The 21,897-nt window shown below is 39.7% G+C and overlaps 1 protein-coding gene across 1 annotated transcript; it reads right to left on the reverse strand.

The window, feature by feature from the left end:
- Positions 1–1,780: 1,780 nt before the first annotated feature.
- LOC149845253 (homeobox-leucine zipper protein ROC3-like) lies at positions 1,781–19,408 on the reverse strand. The gene is made up of 10 exons (XM_089987343.1): positions 19,313–19,408; positions 17,675–18,039; positions 16,532–16,760; positions 9,405–9,845; positions 8,650–8,751; positions 6,140–6,349; positions 5,483–5,657; positions 3,542–3,810; positions 3,280–3,375; positions 1,781–2,197 (listed from the first exon to the last, which is right to left on the reverse strand). Exons 1-10 carry the CDS (start codon positions 19,406–19,408, stop codon positions 1,781–1,783), a joined length of 2,400 nt encoding a protein of 799 aa, XP_089843469.1.
- Between the last annotated feature and the right edge of the window lie 2,489 nt (positions 19,409–21,897).

Genomic DNA, 21,897 nt, shown 5'->3' on the forward strand with positions numbered 1-21,897 from the left:
TTTTCGAGTTTTCATAATCGGGAACCCTGGTTCACCGATTTGCCCAAAACATAACAAAAATAAAGACTGGTCTTTTTTTTGCTAATTTCCTGTTTGATTTTGCTCTTTGTTTTTTGTTTTTTTATTTTGTAGACATGCAGGCGATTTCGACTGGCACACACGATCATCGATAGGGGTTCTATCGAACCTCACTCTGATACCACTGAAGAGAAGCTACCTTGCACGAGGCCGAAATTGCAGCAGGATGAAGGCCTCGCAGTTACGTTCAAAATCGCCAGGGAGTTCGAACTCTCAACTCTCTTCCTTTCTTAATGCTATGAATTGTTGTGTATCATGTATTTTTTATCCATACATTGTTTCACTTGCATTTATAGACAAAGACAAGAGTTCAAGCTTTGGGACACAACCCCTAAAAAAATCCCTTCATCCCTCAAGAGACTCTTCTCTTGAAACGTGTTGGTTCAAGAGACACTTCTCTTAGAACATGACCGTTGGAATAGCCACTCCAACAGTCACTTATGGCCATATGACCTTACAAATACCATATTCGACTAATTAGATGTTGGCTAAACATATTAGGATTCAGATAGTGAAAAACTCATACCAAATCCGCTTTCTTACATGTAAACAGTTTCAGATATTTGTTGGGTTCAGTAGCAAAAATCAAAACCATATCTGCATCCAATTATAATCAGATATAATGTTGGCTTAATTACCAAATGAAACGGTCAGAAATTGGATAAAATCCAATTGATCGACATCCCTACTTCTTGGCTCAAACCAACATATGTAAATACAAGTATATATATCTTGATCAGTGGGAGCCTAAAACGGCTGGTCCAGTCCTTATTAACCGCAGCCAGACTGCTTTTAACCACTGGGAACTGGACCTGGCACCTCATAATCAAATCCAGGTTCAGTCTCCTAGCAGGATCCATCCCGGACCCAGAATAGGGTCATGTCAAAACTCAGCCACTATTCAAAATTGGGGAATACAACTTAAAATATATATAGAATGCTATACAACCAAAATAAAGCTAAAAATGATGCCAACAATTCAATAATCTCTATAACAGAGTAATAATTATAAAAACAGTCAGAGCAAGCAAACAAGATCTTAGAAGTTCCAAAAAAAAAAAAGACAAAATCAGAAGTCAATTCCCGAACCACCTCCCATGCAGAGTGGTGAGTCCAGCCACCCTTCACTCTGTGTCCTTCATTGATAAAGCCCTACCATACATCAAGGATCATATAATGGTGCGTTCTTTTTTTTGAAAGGCAAGCTGGGGTTAGGCAGACCCCTACCAGTTATACAACGATACCATTGGGTTTTGAACTTGCAACGTCCCAACACAAGGTGACGTGCACTAGCTGCTCCTACCAGACAAGCGATGGTGCGGTTCTTGACTACCCCATTTCCCTTCTCTTCTCTGAAATCTCCCTTTTATTGCTATTACTATAGCATCCCACATCCTAATACTATATTAAGCCACTTAAGGTCCCCTAACAACTCTCCTATTAATCACCTGTTATGATTAGACCCTACTTTCTTAAAGATGACAAAGCTACCTTACACCTTCCACAAATAGGTACCACACATTGGTCATATGAATCCTTCACTACAATACCTAATACCTTAATGTAGGATGCCTCCTATAAGATCTATGGTCTCACTGGTCAGGACCTTAATATCTTTTTTTTTGTTCTTTCTGTCTATCACACTATTGGAACTACTCTACTATACTAGGACTAGTAACTAGCAAGTATTAAGGCCAATCAGCTAGAGACTTGGAGGAATTGGATCTGATGAGGAGCAACCCCTCAATGCAGCATGGATTTGGCTTACAATATTGCAGATTTGATTGTTGAGGCCAGTGACTGTGGACGTGCTGATCTTGGATGTGGCAACTCCACTGGCCAACACTTGCAATGCCACAGTCAGTATGCAGCCATTGCCTAAGGGCTCATTGCTGGTGCTGGGGATGTCTGTGCTTGTGATGAAGCCACCGGAGCTGTTGTTCCCCGCGGGCACTATGACAAAGCCGCAGGGGAGCAAAGGAACATAGGATATGTCCTCGGCCCGGATAATCATATCGAGGACAGCGGGACCAACCGGCGTGTACACAACCATGCTTCCAGATGCATCAGCGAAGCTCTCCTGTACCATAAAGCTGCAATCCCCTGAACTGCCTTTAGTCTGCATAATCAAGTTGTTGTCTCAAGAAATGTCTTCAAACAGACCACAGCTATGCTAAGCTGGTAAACAAGCGCAAAAAAAGAACCTGCCCGAGCTCAAACTGGTTTGTTTATAGAAAAATACATTGTTCCAGAGCTCGAAGTGATTGGATTACAAAAAATGCATTGTTTCAGAGTAAAAATAATAAGATTCTATCTGTAAACCTATTGCTGGCATAAACCAAATTCATGTAAAATATATCCAAAATATATTTATTACTACATTACTACGTTACACTAGCTGAGATAAGCCAAACACACATATCGATCATGTTCGGCATGCTGAACTTGTTTTACGAGCTCAGAAGGGCTCTTTACAACACCAAGCCGCTAGTTTCCCAGCCCTGCCCATCATTGGCGTCCTTGATGGTGGGTGTTTTGGAAAGCGAAAATGGGGTGTATTTTTGCAAAATCTAAAGTCATCCTCCCCTAACTTGAATTCTTAAAAATAATTTCAAAGCTTGGTAGGCTGGCGGTAGGCATGAAACCAAGTAGACAGCTACTACCTAATATATATATATATATATATATATATATATATATATATATATATATATATATATATATATATATATATATATATATATATATATATATATATATATATATAACATTTGCTACCCTCCTGCAGGGTAAAGAATCCCTAGTTGAAACTCATATGGGATGTTGTTTTAACCAAATCTGACTTCATAGTCAAAATAATAATATCAACCTTTGGATCACAGTTTTTCGATGTAAAAATATGTTCTTTTGAGGTTTAAATTTGATACATTGTAGGCCATTGATTTTTTAACGCACTTGATATATACATCAGAAAAACACGATCCAAAGGTCAATGTCAACTAAACTTGATATCTAGATTACATTTAGAGGGTCAGATGTGAAAACAAAAAAAACTGAAAAAAATAAAATATTAAGTTTTCACTGGGGGTTCCTTATCTGCGAGGTATATAGGAGAGAGAGAGAGAGAGAGAGAGAGAGAGGTCCACGTGACTAAAACTCATTTAGATAGCAAAACAAATCATCAATCATCAATGTACTCACATCTATGCGTATGAGAGCAACATAGGTGTCCGGATGAGAGCCGCTCTCAAGATGGACGACTTCTTGGAATGTCTTGTCCGTTGAAAGGGCATTCAACTGAAAGAAAGAGCTTAAATTTGATCAGAAACCAACCAGAAGTCACATCCAAAACTGATGAAATTGCCTTGAACTGAAAACTTTGTAAATAAAAAAGGGACATCTTAGTCATTCTAAAGAGATGACTAAACCAAAGAACATTAGAAGGGTATTTTGGTAATTTCACCTGTGACCGCCTTCTCACGCTTCTTAAAAGTTCAAATACTTGGTAGTGGGAGAATGGCAACCATGTGGATGAAACACCACAAAGCATCACACCAACAGGCTGGCTGAGCTCGGTAAACCTTCGAGTAGTTATCCTAAGAGTGTCATCTTCAGAGTTGACGAGTGCCGTCCATGACTGGGCGCCGACCGAGCTGAGGCTCACACTGAACATTCTTGACATCCTCTGGGCCAGTTGCATCAATCTGCGCCTGGCCTCAACTGAGTTTACAACTGCAAATATGTTCATTGTTCCATGATCAGTTTATTCTTAAGCCATGGCAATCACACTGAATTGTCATCCTATGAGTTTTCTTAGCTAGTTCCTGATCCAGACCCAGTTTTTTTTTTAATGAAAAATATTATTTTCATTGCATTTCAGATAAGATAGGAAGTATTACAGATTACAACATCATGGATCCAGACCCAGTTGCACAGCTTAAATCTGGATTAGGGTCTAGATGCAGCTAGTAGGGTTTAATTAGAATCACGCCCAAGCTGAAATTCAGAATGGGTCCAAAGAGAAAAATGACACACTTATTACATATTTTATGTCTATATGTGAATTGTGGTGTTTGGATGAGTCCTCATGTCCATAGACACCCGGTTTACATAACAAGAAGCCCATACATATGCATTCATATGGAGTTGGAATCAAACCGAACAATCTCAGAAGTAACCTCATAACATCAATCACAAGGTATTGATGTGAGAGAGGTCTGCGTTCAGGTATTGTGGAAACCTTGCAAATGCTGTCATGTGACTGATATTGCTTATATTACTGTTGTTTTCGAATATCATGATCCGTATAGAATGAAAATGGTGAGTAATTAGGGGGCGCTTGTGACTCACTCACCCAAGGGAATCCTCTTTCCTTTGGAAGCGCCACTTTAAAGGGAAAATGCTTTTTCATTGGGGGAGGTATGAACCCATTTTGACAGGAAAGCTGTTTTTTTGTATTTATTATGTAGGCTTCATTATGTATTTTTTAGAGACATTTGTTTCATGAGACCTATTTCCTATGAAAGAGAGATGCTTTAAAAGAAAAGGGCATGAAAGTTTTCTTAGTTGTACGTTAACAAAATTGCCATCTAAATGATCTTTTATTTTGATAAGGTGTGGAACCTCCTTCCCTTATACACAAACACGCTTTTAGAGGGCGTTTTCAAGCCAGGACAGCAACGGGGCGCCCCTCGGACCCCCATGTCCTGGGACGCAAAAGTCAGACCCCTGGGTCCAACTTTTAGTCCCATGATTTTTGGGACAAAACTGCTCCAGTGGGGACCATTTTGCGCCCATCCTTGCAGATTGCAAATGGGGGATATCTCCCATTTCTGGACACAAACACAATCATCTTGTGGATGGTTGCATCTTGTGTATCAAAGGCCCCTTAGGACGTGCTTGCCTTGCAGGACAAACACCGCCTGAATGAGATGAGTGGCGTTTGTCCAGGACACATGAGTCGGGCTCTTGGGTTTTTGTGGACTCTCGCATCCCATTAAAAATACAAAGTAGACAGTGCAAGTAGCGATGCAAACGGGACGGGTGGAATCCAAAACTCCTAAATACATAGGAAAATCAGATCCAGATGGGGTTGGAACAGCCAAAAATCCTAAAACTTTCATACTCGATTGTCTCCGTTTGCATCCCTACGTACACACAAGGACAATCTTGGGGTTGCTGTCCCAAGGGGATTGGCGTAGTGGGATCTGATCTTGTCTGCTAGATGGGCAGTCAAGGTTCGATTTTCATGTTAGCATAGGTCATGGGGGGGAGGGGCAGAGGTCCTAGCTAGACTCGAAGTTTTACGCTGCCGGCATGACGACCGTAGTAGCTAGGTCTTTGTGCCGGGTGCGATTTCTTCAGAATATAAATCCAAAAAATAGGGGTGGGGGTGGTTGCATACTTTGGGTATCATGATGCAATGTGTCCAGGGACATAAACGCGACCACCCTTTCGCAGTGTCGATGCATGCTCGCGATCCAACGGTCGGCGCCAAATGCACTTCCGCTAAGCACCAACTGGCTGAAGATCTGGTGCAGTGCCCTGTCTTCAACGTCTGCATGCTCCACCCAAGTGACCTGAACATGAAAGCAGCCTTTAGTGCGAGCTGCGTCACAAAGACACGGACACGAACTGCAACTCAATATGGGTCCAAGAAATTCCCAAATTTAAAAAGAAAGAGGACACGAAGACGTGGATTCTTTGTTATTTAATTGCTTGTAAAATATATTTTATAGTACATAAAATCATACGCTTTAAACGTGCTAAAAATATAAAGCGCTTGTCAGAAATCATGTCATGTGTAACGTCTAGGATCGATAGAGGGTTCAAAATGAACGTGGACTGATCTTAACCATTCAGATGCATGCATCAGTTGAACGGCTAGGATCGATATAGAATCCTGAGTATCATATGTCAGAGGATAGGATCGTCTTTATAGGCTGCCCCAATGTTAGCATGTACAGTTGGATCCATCACCATCGAACATGTGGTGCTGGATCCAGCACAAAAGCCAGACCAGGGGATAATTAAATTAAACATAACACAAGTGCATGCTGACCTTGGAGTATCCATTGGCGATGTCGCTGAGGACAATGCCGGAAGGGCGTCTTATGTAGCGAGGGAAGGGCAGCTGTAGGGTAGAGTTGAAGCCATCCACGGGGAAGTCCACCACCACCCACAGCCCTTCGGGGCTCTGCTGGCAGGACCGCATGAAGTAGCACTCCCTAGTTGGCACCAGAGGTGACGGATACTGAAACTCAGCATGCATCTGCAATAACAAACAACCCATTTTTCAATAATTAAGCTCACACGTAAGGGTATCAACGGGTGGAGGTATGGTATCGGGTCCGGACAAGAGTCTAATCGGGTCTACTATAAGAGAAATCATACCCAAAACCAATAAGAACTACATGAACCTGGACTATACCTGGTAACATAATATCTTTTATCATTTTTACATTGAAAAATTGCAGGTCTTAATTGGAACTCAGGTCGGGACCAAGTCTGGTATAAAATTTCACAAACTATACTTGGATTCATCTATTAATCGGACCTTCGGGTCTGGACCCAGGTATTATTATTTATCACCATACCTGAACCATATAAGGTTTGGTCCGAGTCAGGTCTGGGTAAACCCGACACGTTGACACCCCCTACTAGAGTGGCAAGATATATATGGGTAAATATTGCCTACTAATGAAGGTACAAAACTAATCAGCTAGAAATCATAGGTGCAAGTTGTATCGACTCAATCTAACCACACAGATGTGTTCAACATAGTTTATTTGCTAAGGATCAAGCTTTGGATCATGATTTTCTGATGTAAAAATGTGAACTTTTGTTTTATGAAATTTTTACATATTGTGGGCCATTGATTTTTGGACCCCTTTAAAAACCTACTTACATGTCATAATCAAATGATTCAAAATAGGTTTCCTACTAAACAAACCATGTAGATCACATCCGTAACATTTGATCTACAAAAAATCAGAATTTTTTGAAGAAAAAAATGATTTCTACTCATTAGTTTTATACCTTCATTAGTAGCCAATATTTACCATATATATATATATATATATATAGAGAGAGATAGATAGATAGAGAGAGAGAGACATATTAGTCTGACACAAGTATTATACAGGGTTTTCTGGTTTTGCCCCGTTAAGCCCCATAGTTTGAAGTGTTTTATGATAGATCTGGACCGTTAGATGTGTTTAACATGCTTGATTTAGTGAGGATCGATTCTTGGATCATGTTTTTTTGACCAAAAAATATATTTTTATGAGACGAAAAAAATTGGTTGTTTCATAGTCATTGGTTTTTGATAACCATAAAACCCTGTAAAAAGGTCAAATTCCGGTGATCCAAAAGTAGTTTCCCACTAAACAAAACCTATAGATCACATCTATGGTGTTAGATGTAAGAGAAAATGCAAAAAACTATGATTTTTGAAGGGACTTAATGGGGAGGGGCAAAACGAGAAAAAGGGGCAGCACCAGCGCATTACTCATATATATATATATATATATATATATATATATATATATATATATATATATATATATATATATATATATATATATATATATATATATATATATATATATATATATAGGGCCTATTTTAGTTGAGCACGGGTCAGGTGCAATCAAATTGGACACTGAACATGTGCCACTGCACCTAATCGCCCTCCATCTACGGATACAGCCTTTCAGCTGTGGGGCCCAACAGTGAGATGGAGGGCTGTCAGGTGCAGCAACACACTTTCAGTGTGTAAATGTCATTGCACCTGATCCGTAGTCATTTTCGTTAGGCTCCAAAGTAGGTCCCGGCAAATTACAACTGCAAGTGAATTTTTGCTTAATCTAAACATTTAGTTGTGTTTATCATAGTTTATACAGTAAAGAACATGCATTAGATTATGTATTTTTCATGCAAATATGTGTTTCTAAAGGGTGAAAAATCAACCAAAATTTGACGATAAAAGGTTCTATTTTTTTTGTTAAATTAATTTTATTCAGGGTATATTTCTTGGCAAATAAACAATGTCCAACAGATATAAAGGTTAAGAATTGACAAAAAACACCTGCAACCATGGTTTTTTGTCGAGACCTAACTTGGGACCAAAAATGGGTTACAAAATAAATATGTAAAATGGCTTCTTCTTCTTTTTTTATTCTGACCATAGAGATGTGCTCTCCATATTTCATAGTGTTCGGCTTATATATTATCTAATTCCTACATGGTGGTAAGATTTTAAAGAGTTTGAAAACCAACTACCCAAATTTTTTATAAATATTTGAGGCTCAAAAGATCATTTTTGCCATTGAAAGAACATTATCCTGGTATTGATTCCTTGTAATTGGACCATGCCAAACACATTTACAAGATCAGAATTGCAACAGAAAGTCAAAAACCCTTTTGGACTCTCTCTCTCTCTCTCTCTCTCTCTCTCTCTCTCTCTCTCTCTCTCTATATATATATATATATATATATATATATATATATATATATATATATATATATATATATATATATATATTAAGGGGTGCATGGATCATCTCTTACCAACTGAAGAAAGCCATTAGCGTGGTGCCCTACATCCCGTGTTACGACTTGAAGGGTTCTTGCCCGCGCCACTATCGAAGGAAACATCTCCACCCACCTTTCCTGTGATGATTCCAAAACTATATAAAAAACACCATAGACGAGATTTGCTTTTTGAAAGAAAATAAAATTTAATTATAATCAGATGGGAAGAATTAATTAATACAAAACAAAAGGAGATGGTGATGAGATAGCATCACTAACAAACATCAAAAAATGCAGCAGTTCTCATGTGACCAAGCTCTCATTTAGGAGTACTTTTTTTGAACTTCGTCACCTTTCTTTAAGTATAGAAACAAATGCATGAACTTGTTAGTTTTCACATGAAAAAATAAATTCATGGTGTTCATGAACTGGAGGTCATGAAATGGTTATTCTTCTGGCTAACGCATGGACTATTTTTTTTTCTGAAAGAAAGATGTTTTTTTTATTAGAGATATAATGTAAGAGGAGATGATAACCTACTAGAGATATGCTGAAATGGAGTTAATGATCTATATGGCTTTTTTTGTTGTGACGAAAGAAAAACTTTGTATTATGGGGGCGAGAGATGTCATGTTTCCGTGAAAGAAATTAAGACCAAGTTCGTGAACTCAAACTAGAGTTCATGAAGTTTTTTTTTTTTGAAAGAAAGAGTTCATGAACTTGATTGTGCTTCATGCCATGACAAACATAAGCTACATTTCTACTTCAAAAGTAAGGGAGAAAAAACGTACTGCGTCCAAGAAGGCGTCTACAATGTTGATAGCGTTCATGAAGACGAGGGCGCTGTCCCTAGAAGCCTCAGTCCTGAAGTTGCCACCGCGTTGCCTTAAGATAACAGGCCATAGGAAGGACCTCGAATGCTCTTCCAAGTTCAAGACCTCCCTCTCCCTCTCTCCCTCCTTCAACCACAAGGGTTCGCCATCTTGTGACATCCTCAGCAGGTGATCCATTGCAGCTATTGCAAGATCGATCGCCAACGACTTCTCCGACTCGAGTAGGCCGACCACCGTGTTTTCCGGGATAGGAATCGGTGGAACTACGTCTGTTGAAAGGGCCATTGGGTCTTGAAATTGCCTTGAGTACATGTAACCGCCTATATCCAAGTCCAAGGAGGGCTGGACTGACTGGGGGATCTGTGTTGGCACACTTGAGTAGCCAGAGATCATTTTGATCTACCAAAAAGATTAATAAATTAGTAGATGATTATCAGTAATTAACATATTCAGTGTTTGACATATATTTAATACTGCAAGTAAGCAACCATTAATGTCAACGCGGATCTGTATGTTTTGAACTCATGATGTCTGGTCGACTTGGTGATGTTTACCAGTTGCCCTTGCTACATGAGCAGAGCCCTCGAGGCCGGTTCAGTTAACCTAGCTAACCTGCAGCCAACTTGCACATTTTTGAATGAACACGGATCCCATCATTTGAAATAGGATGGGTTCCATTCTACATTCAATCATAGCCATCCAGCAAAACGGCCGTTGATTGGATGGAGCTAGGATTAAACGCAGGATGGAACCCATCCTGTTTCAAATGATAAAGCCTTTGAGGTATGAACATTTTTGGAAATATATATTTAAGAAAAAATTTCAAACAAGCTGAACGTAACGTTCAACTTTTTGCAATTGTGTAGTCCTGCTCCTGCATCTAATTAAAAATTAAGGAGGAACATAAGTTCAGGAACAAACAAGTGGCAGCAGAAAACATTCCATTATTTTTTGCATAATGACTCCCAAGTACCTATATAACTTTCTAAAAAGAAATTAATATACATGTTTGGATATATGTAACGCTAAATAAGATGCGGGCTCCATCAACAGGGAGGCACAGAAGCACTGGGTGAGGTCATCCAAATAGGCTGGCAATTATTCAGAAAGATCACAAAAAGGAAAACAGTTGGTGGCTTACAGATTTGTTATTTTTTTTTTAATGCCAAAGTTGGGACAGGACCCTAGAGGATTTCATGTGCCAAATATGGATGGTTCAATCCTAATGTTTCTATTATTTTGTTGAGCATATAATAAATGAGAAGAGGTATGCCTGGCTGCTATTGCATGCAACTTTTCACCATGCATTGACAACTGTTAGAGGGATAACTTTGTGCCCTAGGCCGACTGCCTGTGAGTTGATACTCACACTTCATGTTAAGGAGGGCAAGCTAATGGGCGTTTGTTCATGCCCTTTCACAGGAAAGCAATTTCGATCTTTCATAGGGAATACGAGTGAAACAAACATCTCCATCTTTCTTGTCAAAATGAGTTCACATTTCCCTCCATAGAAAAGCAATTTCCCTCTTGAGCATCCCTTTCAAGGGAAAACAACTTCCATTGGGTAGGGGCGTAACAAACATCCCTTAGGGTAGGGATGGCAGTGGACCGGGGTAAAGCGGGGCCCCGCCCCGCCTCGGCCCGTTTGGACCGAGGATGAAGGGTATGAAACGGGGATGGAGGCGGGGACGAAGGTTAAAATCCATCCCCGTCTGGGGTGGAGGCGGGGATGGACGTGCACTTTTCCCCGCCCCGCCCCGTCCCCGCCACAATCCCCGCCCCGACCACTTTTCCCCGCAATATCCCCGCCCCGCCCCGCCTCATCCCCGTTTGAACCGGGGATGGAGGACATGAAACGAAGATGAAGGCGGGGATGGAGGATAAAATCCATTCCCCGTCGGGGATGGAGGCGGGGGTGGAGGATAAAATCTTGAGGTGGGGCGGGGGTGGAGACCTTGTCCCCTGCCCCACTGCCATCCCTACCTTAGAGTGTTGGGGTGGGTGGGTCAGAGGCTTTGTTTCAGTCCCTTTCATATTTAAAATGTAAATACATATACAAATACAAACTATACTAATCTAAAGGACTCAGAAAATGTTTTATCACATGAATGTTGTAATCAAAACATGATATGCTCAAAGTAAGTAACATTTTCAAATATCATTTTTTTGGCATTACCTTAAAAAATACCAGGATAAAATCATGATATTTTCAAAATGTCAGCAATACTTTTTTTTATTGATAAGCTGGGGTTAGGCAGACCCTGAGCTGTTACATTAGGAATACAAATCACATGTGACGTTAATTAAAGGGAAACCAATCCAGAGGTCCTTCCAACAATGGTCATCGCCAAGGACCCCAAGATGCCTAAGGTACAACTAAGTGTAGATGCACTCTTTCGAGGTCCAGACAGAAAAACATGTTATTCTTGTATAGTTTTTCATTAAGAATAGTATGACATTGAATGGCTCAGGGACAAGGAACCACCCTGTACCAATACACAACATTGGCAGGGTTGGACTTGTGGTAGACAAACACAACAAAATGTAATCTTTCACTCATGAACCCATCTACTAGGGGTAAGTTTGGTTACATCTCATGTGATTCTAGAAAGTGAAACACATTTGAACGGTACTTCAAAAGCAACTGAACATAAAACTTATTTTGCATAAAACCCAAAAAACAAACCTCATAAAAAGTGAGTTGGCACAGAATCCCAAAAGTGAGATTTGGAAAGTGAATCTCTTCTAATCTCATGAGATTTTGAAAGTGAATCTCTTTTAAACATATTTTCACTTTTCAAAAACACAACCAAACGTACCCTAGGTGTGACTCAAATTAGTAGGGATTAGATTATATCCTAGCTCATACCTTGGGTTTTCGCTTATTCGCCAAGATCATATCATCCCTATGGTGTGGGCTTCACTTAACGTGGTCATGTGATTGGTCTGAAGGCCCAATCAATGAGCTACATGTTAGTTTAATACCATCCTGACTAAAACAACTTCATCTAGGATTTGATGCTAATCAATCTCATAAAGATCGGATAACTTGAAGTTTTCCATGTGTATAAATCAAGATTTAATCTCATGTCTTTTCAAATTGTTTACACATTTAAAGTAAAGTCATAAATATATAAGATCTGGCCCAGTGGCTTCGTAAAGTCATTTAAATTAAAGTCATAAATATAGAATCCCACCCAATGGCTTTGTAAAGCAAATTTTTTTTACAAAAAAAGGGTTAGATTTATTCAGAAGATGATATAGAGAACATGCAGGTGATGAGCAATTTTTTTTAAGAAAAATATCATTATCAGGTAGTGAGAATTACAGTATGTCGACCCAACGATGAGGTATCGTTGGAAAGCCAAACAAAACCTTAGAAATAATAGAAATTGAAAGAGACAACCTAACAGGATAGCCAAAAACTTCAAAAATTACATGAGGACCAGTAAAGCTGAAAGACCACCCCTAGCATTGAACGCCAATGCAGGAAAGATCTGATCGATAACAGTCTAATTGAAGCATCAACCAAAGTTGATCGATAGCAGACAAAATGAGGTCGTAGGAGCCGATTTCTTTCTCAAACTGGCTATGGTTAAGCAACCTCTGAACTGGAATAAAGCAGGCTTAAACCTGAAATCCTAGAAGACCACTTTGAGCGAATTGCAACAACACCCCAGCATTTACATTCAAAGTTCCAAAGGAACCTGAGCACTCCAATCTGAATCCCTACAGTGAAATAAGATCTTGTAGCAGAAAAAACCTGGCCCACTCCAAAGAAGAGTCCTGGCTACAAGAAGGAATGTTGCCCGCTATGCCAGAAATGCTAAGATGTCAAAGATGAAGATTAATCTAAAATAGAAGTGCTAACGAAAGGTGGTCATAAGCAAAAAATAGAAACAAGCAGTGGGCATTGCAACAAACCCCCCAGCGCAATACAAAATGAACCTACATAACCACTTGAATGCACACACATACACACTCACTCACTCATATCTACACACACACACACACACACACACACACACACACACCTGCCATTTCATACCAGGATTCTTTTATTGTCCAGCCATCAAAGATCCTTCCCTACCCATTTATATTGGACCCTTATCTTTACTTCCAATTTAAGCAAAAAAACAATTTTGTCCAAACTTTGGTGGTTTTCCTTAATAGTCATTCATCTCTAACCATACTAGTCTCCATGCTGATAGCCACCAAACTCTCCAAACAAACCGCCACTCCCACGACGAAGTCGAAGGTGCTTAGCAGTCAACACCCTTCTAGGGAAATTTAGACTCTCTCAACCAATATAAAAGTCATCCCAAACCTAGTTTCTCAAGCAAATAATGAAAGAACACTCCCAAAAAGTATAACACACCGCTTCTTCATGACATTAGCAAAGAGGACACCTACTCACCAAATGGAAACCTCGCTTTTTCAAACAATCTTTAGTTTGCAATTTACCATTGAAAATAAACCAACCTATTAAAGAAGCACAATGCTGTAAGTTGTTTCGCCATAGTGCATCCTTGGGCAACCAAATGACTAATAGGTCATTCATAGACAAATAAAGAGAGGCGACAAAATACCTCCCATCTTTTGCAAGCTTCCACACCAATCTATCGAGGGTCTATGATAAAAAGGATGGTATTAGTGCAAGACATAAGAGAGCTTCCACCACCTCCGATGAATCACTTCTAAGAGTTAACTCCCATTCATTAGAAATTGGTAAAAAATACTTTTACCATAGCATAATGCCTCCGGGTAGCTTGATAAAGATGAGTAATTTTGTCAAGCAAAGACGTCTCCCCGAACTACACATCTTTCCAAAAAAAGTGCTCCCTCCATTGTCAATGCTCACTTTAATAAATTGGCAAAAACTATCAATTAGTTTTGTCCATCCCTTCCAAATACCTGATCCCCCTTGCCACCTATAACTCATGCTCCATCTCCAAGGCCATTCTGAAAGGCTGTATTTCTCCTCATATGTGATAGAAAGAATAGAGTCTCTTTTGCAAATCATTCATTACCATCTAACAAGAAGAGCCAAGTTCAACTTATGAATATCCTGAATACCCAACCCTCTAAAAATCAATGGTTTTGCAATATGATGCCATCACACCAATGCCTTCACCTTTCCATCCAAACTCCTATTCCAAATAAAGTTTGTAAAAAAATTATAAGCCTTTTTTCAACCTTTCTTGGCATTTTAAAAATTTGTATAAAATATAAAATCATGGTAGAAATGCTGAATTTTACCAAAGTGATTTACCCCGCCTTAGATAAGAAGCATGCCGCACAAGATTGGGTTCTTACTTGAATCTCGTCTTTCACCCCACCCCAATGGGACTCTCTAGATACACCAAGGTGGAGAGGCAAGCCTAGGTATGTGAAAGGTAAATCAACCACCTCACAATAAAATATGTGACAAGCTAAAGCTTGCTTTGAACCAAAGTCATTATCATTAAATTCCAAAACCTGACTCTTACTTTCATTCATTTTCAAACCTCAAATTTTGCCAAAACATTTTAAAATTATCTACATTACTAATATGTTCTCTTCAATAGCCTCACCAAACACTAAAATGCCATCAACAAAGAGAGAACGAGTGATAGAGATAGAGTTGGAAACCTTATACCCATGAAAAATTCTATTATTTCGGTCTGAGTTAATCATTACCGATAGTGCTTCTATTGCCATAATAAATAATAAGCTGTGATCTTTTTTCCCAACATTTGAGATGTGAATCGATTAATACATCTCTTAAGTTTCTAGTATCGTCCTATTGAGGGACAACTTACCAAACGAGCATAAAGCATTCTTTCGTAACGGAACATTAAAAAAATAAGATGAATGGATGACTCCTCATCAAAACGACATAACAGGCACATCCTTGGTATGCAGAATCCCTGCTTTTTGAGAACCTGGTCAGACAAGAGCTTGTTTTGTAGAATCGACCATGCATTAATGGATTCCCGAAATGGAAATGAGGTTTCCCGTAAGGAGTCGGTAGGCAACCATTGCACAGTTGGAATACCAAGCATCCGATAGCATGACTTGATGCTGAAAACGTCATTAGGAGAGTGCTTCCAACAAAGCACATCATTTGCACCAATTGGTCTTAAAGAGGATAGATCAATCATAAGGCGCATCCACTCATCTAAAATCAAAGGTGATGGGTTACCTCTTAGTTGGATCTCCCACCCACATTGTTGGTTCCAAAAGACATTAACCATTGCCTCCTTCCCCTTAGCCCGCCCTGTAGAGTGCTGGGTAAATATCCTTCAAACAACCATCAACTCAAGCATCCTTCCAACCCTTTCCTATTGGCACATATATAGGTAGCATCTATAAAGTCGGGAAGCAAATACACCCAACCCTTCCATATACTGGATCCTCCAACCCACTTGCATGGACCCATCACCGTTCCCATGGCCTGCAAGTCATATTTTTGAATGATGACCTGCACCCATGGTTTGACAATGTTTAGGATAATCCATAACCATTTGATGAGCAATGATTTGTTCCATCTCCCAACTTCACAAATCTCCAATCCCCCCTCCTCCGGTTAGCTCTTCTATTCCGGTTTATGGTTTTTCTTACATATATGATTCATTTGTGCAAGAGATTGGGCTTCCAGAAATGCATATGACAAATAATATAATTAGACAACAACAACAACAAAACCAGTCCAAGCTAAACTCAGGCTGTAAGCCATTCATAAACTCAGAAAAATAGAAACTTGAATGGAAAAGTCATCTCAAACTAAATACATAATCTAAATATTGGAAAAAGATGCACCAAATTAGAACTGCTATACTAAGAGTGTATAAGAACCTTCTTGAAAGCTTAAAGGGATTATATACTACCAAGTCTCAAACAAAATGAAGTGTTCAGCATGGCCCTGTCAAATGTAAAAGTCGGTCGAATGCAAGAGACCTCCTACACAACTTTCATTTTCACTTCAGACATGCACTAATCTAATACTAAAAAGCAACGGTCCAATAGTAAGTAAATTTTTTTGACAGAATTACATAGGAAGCAAATGAGAGAGAGAGAGAGAGAGGAAAAGACAAGTAATATACCTGTTCTCTAAGGCGGTTGTTTTCTAAAGAAAGAGATTGCATTTCATATGCGATGCGCCTACTCATTGCTCTTTCCAAGAAAGAGATATCCCCACTTGGATTCCCACAGGTAGTGCAAATGCAGTTTCTTATTGCCATTTGAAGCCTAAAGTTCTCACATTTAAGGCTCTCATTTTCGGCCTTCAGAATCATGTTATCAGCACGGTCTTGTTGTGCCTGGTAAGAAGCACTAATTTGAGTATATGATCAAAATTATATAATGTTCCCTATAAAACCACACACACATAATAGAAGAAAATTACCTTCACTTGGGTACGGCGATTTTGAAACCAAAATTTCACTTGGCGGGGTGTTAGCCCTAGCTCTTGGCTAAGCTTGATTCGGTGTTTCTCATCAGGGTGCTGGCTCTCCTTGAATACACTACCACACATAATTTTATGACTTGAGAATAATAAGACACTGATATTTATGAATTTAAAATAATAAGATTTTTTTTTTCGACAGGGAAAGCTGGGGTTAGGCAGACCCCTACCAGTTATACAACATACCATGGGGTTCGAACTTGCAACGTCACAACACAAGGTGACGTGCACTAACTGCTCCTGCCAGATAAGCGGAGCCCCCGTTGGTAAATAATAAGAAAAACTTGTCAACGATTAAATACCAACTTAATTTACGTCAAAAAAGAGCATTATTATAATAGAAAGAGTTATGATAAAACGATTTAACATTTGAAAGAGTTGTCTTTATAATTTTGGACATGGCCTTCCTCAAGATAATCTATTGATCAATTGATGATACATTTTCTTTATGCTTTGTTTGTTTAGTAGCCTAGTACATCTTCTCAAAAGCACGAAGGTAGTGGTCTCTTCAACGACGTTCCTTCTGACAGCGTAAAAGATGGATCGTTTTCCTCTAATACAGAAATAAGAAGAAGAAAAAAGAGGGAATTATGAAATATGAATAAGGTAGTTCTGTATATTAGATGAGTTAAAACACAGTTTGCATCAAGATCTGCCATTTTTTAATGTTTTCTTAATAAAAAAACTCACAAGTTCATGCATAAATAGAGACGTTATGACTAAGAAAATGATTAAAAAAAGAGAATAATGGTACGAAATTTGACAAGAAAGAAAGGATTACTTTTCCATTTCTTGAATCTGCCTAGCTGTGTGCCTGTGAAAGCGCTTCCTTTTAGGCTGAGCTGTTTCATGGTCTTCTGTAGATCCACCATGCATGTTGCCACTCCCACTCGACTTACTCTCGATCTCTTCCTCCTTGCTTTTGCGGGATCCAACCATCTCTTCCTCCTTGCTTTTGCGGGATCCAACCATCTCTTCCTCCTTGCTTTGTTGGGATCCAACTATCTCTTCCTCCATGCTTGTGTGGGATCCAACGATCTCTTCCTCCTTGTTTTTGTAGGATCCAACTATCTCTTCCTCCATGCTTTTGTGGGTTCCAACGATCTCTTCCTCGTTGCTTTTGTGGGATCCAACGATCTTTTCATTCTAAGAAACCAAAATATTAGATATTGAGGATGTCAAGACTACAAAAGATGATAATTAAAGAGAGATCTTCTTGATCTCTCTGAAAATGAAGCAATCATAATCCAAAACCTAATAGCTCCAAGACCCATGCAAAGCTCACAAGCTTCCTTCTACCTTTCTCTTCAAGTGGAAAAACAAAGTAGAACCCAAAAACCGAAAAGAAGTGGTGATGCAAATGGAATCCCTGAAGAAGCAAAACTTAGGAAAGAAACCCTAGAATGTCACTTCTCAACACAAGGAAACTATGAAGCGCTACCTCCATCTGGTGTGTAAACTAGAGCTGCAAAAGGCTATTGTCACTCTCTCCTCTCACTCGTAAGCCGAGAGTTAAAGACGGCCAGCTATGAGAGCCGGAGACGGCGGCAGACGATTTGAAATTTCGGAAAAGAAAGAAGCGCTTCCCGGACCACCACTCTCACCGCATGGTGAAGACAGCCACCCTTCACTCTGTGTCTCTAGTTTGCTGCAGACCTACGATATAACAAGGATGATACAAAGGTGGGCTCTTGAAATATGTAACGCTAAGTTATAAGATGTGGGCAGAGTCTCTATCTCTTGGAACCAACCAGAAATAGTACGTGGGCACCACCAACGGGGTGGCACAAAGGCACTCGGTGAGGTCACACAGAGAGGTTGGTAATTGTTCAAAAAAGATTCACAAAAAGAGAAACGGTTGGTGTGGTTTACGAATTTGCTTGTTTTTTTCAGTGACAAAGTTGGGCTAAGACCCTAGAGGATTTCATGTGCCAAATATGGATTAGTCAAATGCTAACGTTGCAACAACAGTTTTGTTGTCATGCATATAATAAATACGAGCAGATTGAAAGAAAGACAGGATTTTATTAAAGATATAATGTAAGAGAAAATGAACTACTAGAAACTGCAGTGAACTTGGTTGTGTTTCACGTGATGCTGAAGCGGAGTTCATAAAATATGTGACGTTTCATGTTGTGACAAAAACAAACTTTAACTTTGCATTATGGGTCGAGAGATGTCATGTTTACGTGAAAGAAATTAAGACCAAGTTCATGAACTCAAACTGGAGTTCATGAACCTTTTTTTTTCTTGAAACAAAGAGTTCATGAACTTGATTGTGCTTCATGTGGTGCCAAACATATATAAGCTACATTCTACTTCAAAATTAAGGGAGAAAAACGTACTGCATCCAGGAGGGCGCTGACAAGGTCGATAGGGCACTGTCCCTAGAAGTCTCAGTCCTGAAGTTGCAGCAAACAGGCCATAGGAACGGCCTCGAGTGCTCTTTCAAGTTCAAGACCTCCCTCTCCTCTTCTCCCTCCTCCATCCACAAGGACCCACCATCTTGTGACATCCTCAGCAGGTAATTAATCCATTGCAGCTATCGCAATGGCATTGTGTCCTGAAAGTGCCTTGAGTAACCACCTATATCCAACTCCAAAGAGGGGCTGAACCGGCTGGGGGATCTGTGTTGGCCCACTTGAGCAGCTAGAGATCTGCCAAAACAATTATTTAGTAGATGATTATCAGTATTTAAGTAATATTGCAAGAAACCATCAATATCAATGCGCATCTGTAAGTTTTGAATTCATGATGTCTCGTCATCTTGTAGATGTTTACGACTGGGCCCTACTACACGAGCAGAGCCCTCGTGGCTCACTAGGTTAACCTAGCTAACCCGCAGCCAACTTAAACACTTTTGAATTATTTATTTTATTTTTTTGATGTTGACGAACCTTGTCCAGAACCGGGTCCTTAATTAGCCCACTAGTCAAAGGCACTGATTCAAGTTTTGAGCTTGCCCTTTGATAATATCGTAATGCCTTTCATGAATGGACATAATAAATATATGTAACGCTAAATAAGATGTGGTCTGCACCAACAGGGTGGCACAAAGGCACAGGGTGAGGTCATCCAAATTGGTTGGTACGTAAGTATTCAAAAAGATAACAAAAAGGAAAACAATTGTTGGTTTATAAATTTGCTGTTTTGTTGAGTACCAAAGTTGGGACAGTACCCCATTAGGATTTCATGCGCCAAATATGGATTGTTGAACCCTTACGTTTCTATTATTTTGTTGGCATATAATAAATGAGGAGGTGTGCCTGCCTGTTATTGCATGCAACTTTAACCCATGCATTGGCAACGGTCAAAGGGATAACTTTGTGCCCCCAGGCCGACAGCCTGTGAGTTGATGATACTCACACAGTGACACACACTTCATGTTAAAGATGGCAAGGAGATCATGAAAACCCTAAAGAGCTCTTCTTCTTCTTTTCGACGAAGAACCTTCACTGGGAACCCGGTCACTTAATGGGTCCACCCCCTGCGACGTAAACCCTGGGTGGGGTCACCAACACCCCAAGCCCTTAATAAACCCACCAGTTAAAGGCACCTGCACATACGGTGGGAATCGAGCCTGAGATGAAGGGTTAGAACCTTCACCCCAGGCCTGCTACCACTCATCAAGCAACCCATGCGGGTGTCCATAAAGGGGGTTTGAATAGGAAAGAAAACCTCCATCTTAAGAAGAGTAAAACGAACATCTAAATCTTTCTTGTCAAAATGGGTTCACGTTTCCCTCGGTAGGAAAACTAATTTCCCTCTTGAGCATCCCTTTCAAGGGAAAACAACTTCCCTTGGTATGGGCGTAATAAACATCCCTAAGGGGGGCCTTGTTTAAGTTCCTTTTATATATTTTTTTTGGATTTATATATAACCCAAAGAAACTGCACCCGGCAGGAAGACCTGGTCATGTTTGCTCAGCCTGCCATACCTACCGCTCGTGCCGGCAGCATAAAACTCTGAGGCTAGGACCCCTTCCCCAGAGGGCTATTCTACATGTTGGCTTGCGCAGTGCGCCAATGCCCATGGGAATCAAACCTTGACTGGCCGTCTAGCAGCCAATTCAAGGCCCCACCCCACTGTGCCAAAACCCCTTGAGCAGTTCCTTTTATATGTAACTACAAATATAAATACAAAATGTAATAATTAATCTAAAAGACTTAGAAAATGTTTTATGACATGAATGTTGTGATCAAAACAAGATATTTTTATAGTTAACTTTTTCAAAATATTATATTGTTTGGGAATTATATTAACCTATAAAATCATGATATTTCACTACAAGAAAACCACCTTTTGCTGGCACACTCCAGCAATAGCGCCATTGTAAAGTTGTATTTGCTGGCACAAAAATGAATTGCGCCACAGAATTTTTTTTCTCCAGCGCAAAAATTACGGAGCTAGTGAAGATTATTTTTATTGGCGCTACGTAAAACTGCGCCAGCAAAGCGCTTTTTTTGCTGGTGCAATATAATACTCAGCCATCAAAGGATTTTTTTTGCTTGAGAAATATAACGCTGCGCCAGAAAATACTTTTTTTTTGCTGGCATAATACACTGCGCCAGCAAAAATCCTTTTTTTATGCTAAACATCCCTCCATTTTTCTTTTGCGTGAAACCCTTTATTTTTTTGCATGAACCTTTTCGAGAACCTTTTTTCTCCTCATCTCTCTGAACTGCTGGAAAACTGCAAGTTTCAGCCTCTCTCTCTCTCTGGTAACCGAAAGAAGAAGAAGCACAAGGAGAAGAGGGTGTGTCAACCTCTCTCTGATAACCGAAAGAAGAGAGTGTATCGGCTGATAACCGGATGAACAAGAAGCACAAGAAGCGGGGGTCTAGACCTCTCTCTGATAACCGAAAGAAGAAGAAAAAGCACAAGGAGAAGAGGGGGTCTTGGTGGATCAACTCTCTCTCTCTCTCTCTCTCTCATATTCTATTAGGGTTTCATTTTCTGTATTTTTCTTTTTGAATCTTTCATTGTTATTGTTCGGTTAATTTT

This window comes from Nuphar pumila, chromosome 2 (genome assembly GCF_984573655.1).
Source record: "Nuphar pumila chromosome 2, dmNupPumi1.hap1.1, whole genome shotgun sequence".
NCBI lineage: Eukaryota > Viridiplantae > Streptophyta > Magnoliopsida > Nymphaeales > Nymphaeaceae > Nuphar > Nuphar pumila.

What these genes read in the sequence shown, in the direction of transcription:
- LOC149845253 (XM_089987343.1), bottom strand. Translation starts at nt 19,408, where the DNA reads ATGTCACAAGATGGTGGGTCCTTGTGGATGGAGGAGGGAGAAGAGGAG. An exon ending in TAGACGCCTTCTTGGACGCA is followed by an intron (nt 8,752 to 9,404) that starts GTACGTTTTTTC and finishes GAATCATCACAG; the next exon opens with GAAAGGTGGGTGGAGATGTT. An exon ending in CTAATGGCTTTCTTCAGTTG is followed by an intron (nt 6,350 to 8,649) that starts GTAAGAGATGAT and finishes TTGTTATTGCAG; the next exon opens with ATGCATGCTGAGTTTCAGTA.